The sequence below is a fragment of the Crocodylus siamensis genome, chromosome 11 (genome assembly GCF_052110815.1).
Source record: "Crocodylus siamensis isolate JL-2025a chromosome 11, ASM5211081v1, whole genome shotgun sequence".
NCBI classification, from domain to species: Eukaryota; Metazoa; Chordata; order Crocodylia; family Crocodylidae; genus Crocodylus; species Crocodylus siamensis.
Genome location: NC_143405.1, coordinates 11,102,387 through 11,108,768, shown reverse-complemented (window position 1 = coordinate 11,108,768; position 6,382 = coordinate 11,102,387). Strand labels below are relative to the sequence as shown.

The window sequence follows — 6,382 nt, the reverse complement described above, 5'->3', positions numbered from 1 at the left end:
AGGGAGGAGACTTCCATCCCAGTGGCTTATTCAGTCCTTCCTTTGTGCTTGTCTTGCCAAGGTAGCATATAGGGAGAGCAGCTATGTTCCAGGGTAGTAGTATTTTTTATGCAAAATTTTGTGCAAGCCACTGAACAACCGTCAAAAGGGGCAACAAATGTATCTACACTGGGCTGCATTGGAACCATCAGCCAAGAGGAGCTGAAAGGCTCTTTCTACGACCTCACCTTGTTCTGTGGGATGATGCATGACACAGACTTTTCCTGGGCCTCAGATTTTAGGCCGCCCCCATGCCTTTTGCCTGGTCACGCTGCAGATTTAAATCTGAAGAAGGCACTTATCTAAACTGGAGCTACGCATCTTTATTGTGTGAATTTCAGGGGCAGTAAGTGGTTCAGGACACCATTCAGAATCTGGTCTGAGAGGAGTGACGCAGGTTAAAATGACTGCACCGGGATTCAGCAGGGACCAGGTCTTAGGACTGAGCCAAACTGGAGAAGGGCACGTCAGGGTTAGCTGCTGGAATTCAAGTTCTGCCTTGAGTTGGACATTGCTGGTTGTAGAGCAGAGCAGCAATGCAAATCTTTCCATTGCTCCTGGGCTCCTTCTCTCTCAATCTTCCAAGAGAAACAAGGTTATGACATTTATTATATTAATAAACACCTTGATGCTTAACCAGATTCCAGGGTATAGCTCCAAAGGAGAAGTGAGGATTAATTTTCCTGGAAGATAACTAAATATGGACAAATATTTTAAATAGGGTGCTTATTCCCCCTGTAATGATGTTTCTTTTTTGAAGGGACACTTTTTTCCAAAATCCAATGCACTCCTCACTGTTTACAGTGTTGTGTGGTGGGTGGGCGATGGTATTTTTTCCCTTCCCTATTTTTTCCTTAGCTCAGCTAGTGAAACGAGAATGGCCCATTTCAGTTTGGCTTTGGGTGAGGTTCAGTTTCTCATGCTCCCCCACCCTGCTAATGAACGTGAGTTCACAATACAGCATTATAAAACCTTTGTAAGTGGCTTTCATTGAAATTTGGGAAACAGGAACCTGTAAAATGTATTTCCATGCTAATTATGCAATGTGTTTCGCTTGTTTATTTGTTTTGCTTCTTTTTAAAGAACAATTTCTACACTCCAAACCTGAATTTACATGGCATTCGGTATTGCTGACGTGGCACGGGTTCTTATTTTGTGTGAAATAATTCACTTCTTCTAACTTCTAAGAAACCAGTCCTGGGAATGCATTCATAATCCCCATCCTACAGATGCTTTATATTTATGCTTAGCTTGATCTTCTGGGAGTTCAAATATTTTATTCAGGCACGTATGTGTAAGATTCTGCAGATCAGGGCCTGAGCCGGTTTCATTTCTGGTTCTAGAGCAGGGGCAGGCAATTATTTTGGGCGGAGGGCCGCTTACTGAATTTTGGCAAGCCATCGAGGGCCACATGACAGGCAGCCCAAGGCAGATAAATATTAATTTTCTAAATTTTTTAGGGGCCCTGCAGGCCAGATAGAGTGGCCTGACAGGTCGCATCCAGCCCCCGGGCTGCATTTTGCCCACCCCTGTCCTAGGGAAACTGCTGTGGCGCTGAAGAGTTGGGAATGGCTCCATTTTAATAACATGCAAATCATATATGTGCATATGCTTCTACTTCCACTGCTCTTCAATACTTTTTCTCCTCTCTTGCTCTGTCTCTTTGATAGGCTACCTCCCCACCTGGGCTGAAACGCCACCTTTTGTTCTTTTCCTGATGGTGGATTTCTTGGACCAGGAAGATTTCGTAGAATTGATGCTGACTGGTTTTGGAAGGGTTATATATGCAAATACAGGGCAGGAAGGGGAAGGGTGTGTTTTATGCTTTAAAGACCTCTCAGTGACTAAGAACATAACCCTGATCCCAAAACTTAAAACAGGTCCCTGCACGAATGCTGCAATCGACCTGCGCTAATGAAATTGCATTGGGTTAAGGCTGAACTTGCTCATTTCTTCCCAATTATCCAGATGTAGAGGCGCATGCACATACTTCTGTTTGCATGTCTGTACATTTCTCTTAGTCACATATACCATCTCCTCTACCTTGTGTACAAGAACAAAGAAATGTGAAATCATCCAACTTATCCAGCAAGTAGCTGGATCCACAGTGCTTGTGATTTTTCATTGCTCAGGACTTTATCCCATGAAACAAACAAGGAAATTAAATGCCAAGACTTCAGAGGAAAGGTATTCTAGGTTTTTTATGCCTACAGAAGTTGGATGAGGCCAAAGCAAGATTCCAAGAAGCAACCATAGCTCCGCCAAAGTGCAGGCAGACATTAAGGAGGAAAAGTCCAAAACAATGTGTTGGAATATGGTGGGGAAAGGATGAGTTATGGCAGAAACCATGGTTTTGGGCCACACGATGAGGTCTTTATTTAAGCAAAGCTTCCATCACCTGATTATGGTCGCTGGAACCCGGCGCCTGGCATTTCCTGACCTGCACGCAGTGTCACGTGTCTCCTACAAACCCGCCATTCAGCCACCCTGCAAGCAGGCCGCCCATCCCTGATGGAAACACTGTTGGGGCTGACTATTTTCAAAGGATCCGACCACCCCGAACAGCCACCCGGCAGCTGTGAGTTGGGCCGCTCTGCAAGACCCTCCTGAGGGTATCACCCAAGGAGTTTGGAAAAGGGCAGTGGCAGACAGCTCCGCATCCTGCAGGACCTGCCCGGTGCTGTACAGCTGGCAGTAGGAGGCATCCCATCTTTTGTGCTGAGCCATCACCGGTAGCTGCTTTCTAGCAGAACTGAGATGTGTGCCGGTGCCCTCCCTCCCCCCGCCCTTCGGGAGCCCCTGTCCCTGCCCCCCGGCCGGCCGCAGCCTGGACCTGCCCCCGGGAGGCCGGTCCTCAGCCGCCTGTTTGCTGAAACCGGACACCTGGCGCCCTGCAGCCAACGCAGAGTCCCCGGCCGCCGCTATTTAAAAGCACCGGGGCAGCCCTTACGATTTCCCCCCGCTCTGCGCATCAGGAGTCTGCCCCGCTCCCTGCCCCTCCCGCCCCCGCGGCCGCGTCCATGAGCCGCCGGCAGGGCAGCCCGGGGCTCCCCCGCCCGCCCAGCCCCCGGGCCAGGACTAGCTGCTGAGCTCGCCGGGCCCATGCCCCGGGGCGCCGGCTGCTTCCCGGCCCGCCCGTGGTGCCCGGGGCAGGCGCCCGGAGGCCGCACCGCGCCGCGCAGTAAGTGCCCGGGCCGGGAGCAAACGTCTGTCGGCTCCGCTGAGCGCGCTAAAGCGGAGCGCTTCTCCCGCCGCGTCCCCTCGGGCTATGGCAACGTTTCCCAGGGATCTTCTGAGGGAAGGGGACAGTGCCCCGCCGCCCGCCCCTGCACCGGGGCGTCTGGGGGTGGGGGTCGCGCGGGACAGAGCTCCCAGCGCCGCAGCCACCTGCCCCGTCAGCTGCCAGCGAGCCCGAGCCGAGGAGGCGTCAGCAGCGGGGGAGGGATCAGTCTCTCGCTCACACCCCCGGCAGCCGGGCAGAAGCCTTCGACGGCCCTTCGCTTTGTGTCTCTCGCCGGCTGCTGCCGCGCTGCCCGGGGCGGGGGGCTCCCGCAGGTTTGCAGCCCAGGGGCGAGCCCCCGGGCCGGCCGGCTCCGCTCCCCCGGGCCAGCGGCGGGGGCTCCCGGGCTGCCGCTGCCGGTGCGTGGCTTCAGCGGGGCGGAGGAGGGCAGCAGCGAGAGGCATCCCTGAACTCGTTTTCATTTCTCCAAATCTGCCTTTTTTTCCCTCCTTCTTCTTCTCCCCCCCCTCGTCCCTCCGCGTCCAGAGGAGAGCCGCGAGGGGGGCGGGAAGCCCGTCTGCCTGGCAAATAAAGATAAGCAGTGCAAGCCCCCAAGCCAAGCCAGGCGAAAACCCAGTGTAACAACTCAGGAAAAAGAGAGAGAGGGGGGGGGAAAAAAAGCAAACCAAAAAAAAAAAAAAAAAAAAAGCCCTTTCAGCCAAAGGACTTTGGAAATAAGGGACCGCAGAAATTGCACTCAGGAGAAAAAAAGAAAAGAAAGACATCCCGCCGGCATGGGCCAGCCTCTCCTCCCAGCTTGTGCTTTGTGTTGTGTCTCCTTTTCCCCAAGGTAATTGCCGCCTGCCGAGAGGGAGTTAAATGGGATTAAAAGCCCCGTGCGAGCCAAAGGCCCCAGAAGAGAAGGAGGAAGGAGGTGGCCGCCCGGGCCGGGGGGTGTCTCTGGCACGGCCGAGCCCCGCGGAGAGCCAGCGGAGGATGCGCCCGCAGCCCGGCCGGCTCCCCGCGGTCTGATGGGTCCCCGCCACGCGCGCCCGGCGGAGACAATGCACTAGCGTGATGGAGCCGGGAGCGGAGCCGGTCTCCCGACTCCGAGCGGCGGCGGCCAGGGGGTGAGTGCAAACTCCGGGCTCTCCCCGCGCCGGGGGGGTGCGGCCGGGCGGCGCGGGGCCGGGGCGCGGGCCGGGCTGCGGGGGGGGCGGCTCCGAGCCGGGCCCCGCGCTGCGTGGGAGCGGCTCCCGCCCGCCGGGGCGCGGGCCCCCGAGCGGGGGAGCCGCGGCCGGGGGTCTCCGCTCCGCGCGGCCGGGGCGGGGAGGGGTTAAGGCGCCGGTTGCGTTGTCGGATGCGATGATGATTTACAGACGCTCCCTTGGCGCGGCCGGGAGCCTCTCGCCTGGGCAGAGCCGTGTGCGGATCCCGGTGCCCCGGCCAGGCCGGGCGGGTGTGTGCGCGCCCCGCCGGGCTGCACCCTGCGCCAGCTCGCGGGCGCCCCGGAGAGTGAGGGGGCTCAGCCCGGGCGGGGGGAGACGGGGTGCTTGCCCCGCAGGCTCCCCTCGCCCCCGTGCTTCTGCGCTGAATTGTAAATGTTCCCTCTGGGCCCCGAGCTGGCTGGAGCTGCGGGTGCCTGGCCGTCTCCCAAGCGCACCCTCTGCCTCGTGCTGGGCGTGGGTTTGAGCGAAGCATCCTCTGGGCGCGGGGCTGAGCTGCCTGCCAGGAGTGGAGGAGCGGGGGGTGGTTAGCCGGGGCTGGCTGGACGGACCCGCTGTGACAAGGCGAAGGCAAAAGGCCTCGGGGGCGGAAGGAGGCAAGGTCACTGCTCTGGGCTGGAGCTTGTCAGCGTGCTAGGGGAGCGCCCTTAATGGGGGCAGAAAGATGCTCCTGGAGCCCAAAGCAGGATCCAGATACCACTGAGGAAGCAGGCAGTCAGTCAGGAACCCAGAAGCGGGTTCAGGGGACTGCAGCGTGGTGGCTCCCCGAGCGGCGCGCCCGGCACTCCGACTCTAGTCTCTGATGGGCCGGGACAGCCTGTGCACACCCTGAGATAGCGTGAGACTCCAGCCTGGTCCTGTGACATTGTCTCAGCTTCTGTCCTTCCCAGCAAATTGCATGTGTATGTGCAGCTGTGTGTCATTTTTTGGTCAAATTATCTTTTTTTAGCGAAATACCTTGCGAACACATTGCTGCTTCTTTCTCTCCTCAGCAGAGGTCGCTTGCCACCCTTCACATTCTCCCCCGATTTTTATTTGTCCGTGTTTATGTGCACTCAGAGAAGGCTGCAACTAAAATATGCCATTTCCGCGGCTCCCTGTATGTATTGAGGCCTCTTGTCTTAGCAAGTATCCCCTCCCCCTGAGCATGCTTGTGTCTTTATCAAGGCACGGTACTGACTGCACGCTCATTCATTCACATCACAGCGCTGCTCTACAGTGGGATGGGTTTTGTGCACCCACACACTGTGCGGCTGATACCAGTGCAGCCCAGTGCCCCTAAAGCACCCCTTGCAGAGTGGCCAGGGGTCTTGTCAGCAGCGGGGGAGGCAGTTATGGCAGATGGAGTCTGGAGGACTAGCTCAGCCAGCACCTATGCTATAGAGAAACAATTCCCCGGGTGGAGCTGAAGGCTGCATCCCAGCCCCGATAACCAAAGCTTGTAAAATCATGAGGACATCCAGCATCATCGCAGGCTTTACAAGCTTAAGGGGCTCCTTTTGATGGTGTGTTGCAATGGCTTTTCAATGTACACCAGCTCTCTGAAGCCACAGAGCCAGTTTGCATACTCTGCCGCTGATTGATTATGACTGTGTCCAGGCCATGAGAATTGCATGGTCCTCAGCCATTTGCTTGATTGGACCCACGTTGCACAAGTGCCAACTAATGACGATGGAGGAGGATTGCCTAATGTTTCTGGAGGCCTCTGCTGCCTGCCTGCTCTCTGTCCCGGCACTTCTGCACTGGCATCTTGGAGACACGCTTCTTTGTACTTGCTCACATCTGTTGGCTCTTCGTGTGCCAAACAAGAATACCTCAAGACTGACGTACAGTATTTACCTGCAGCCCTGGCTGCCACCAAGGCAGACTGTAATGCATCAATTACTAAGGAAGCCTA

The 6,382-nt window shown here is 56.4% G+C and overlaps 1 protein-coding gene across 2 annotated transcripts in view; it reads left to right on the top strand.

Annotated features, from left to right (window-relative positions):
• The first annotated feature begins 3,006 nt into the window (after window positions 1-3,006).
• The window catches only part of COL27A1 (collagen type XXVII alpha 1 chain), a 234,622-nt gene continuing 231,246 nt past the window's right edge, over window positions 3,007-6,382 (top strand). The window contains exons 1-2 of one of the 2 annotated variants that reach the window (XM_090021040.1): window positions 3,007-3,220; window positions 4,110-4,389. In XM_090021040.1, coding sequence (XP_089877166.1) covers window positions 4,337-4,389 — 53 coding nt within the window. In that variant the 5' untranslated portion in view covers window positions 3,007-3,220; window positions 4,110-4,336. Of the gene's footprint in view, window positions 3,221-3,401; window positions 3,679-4,109; window positions 4,390-6,382 lie in introns of those variants that run through there. The other variant, XM_090021041.1, reaches the window with a different exon arrangement.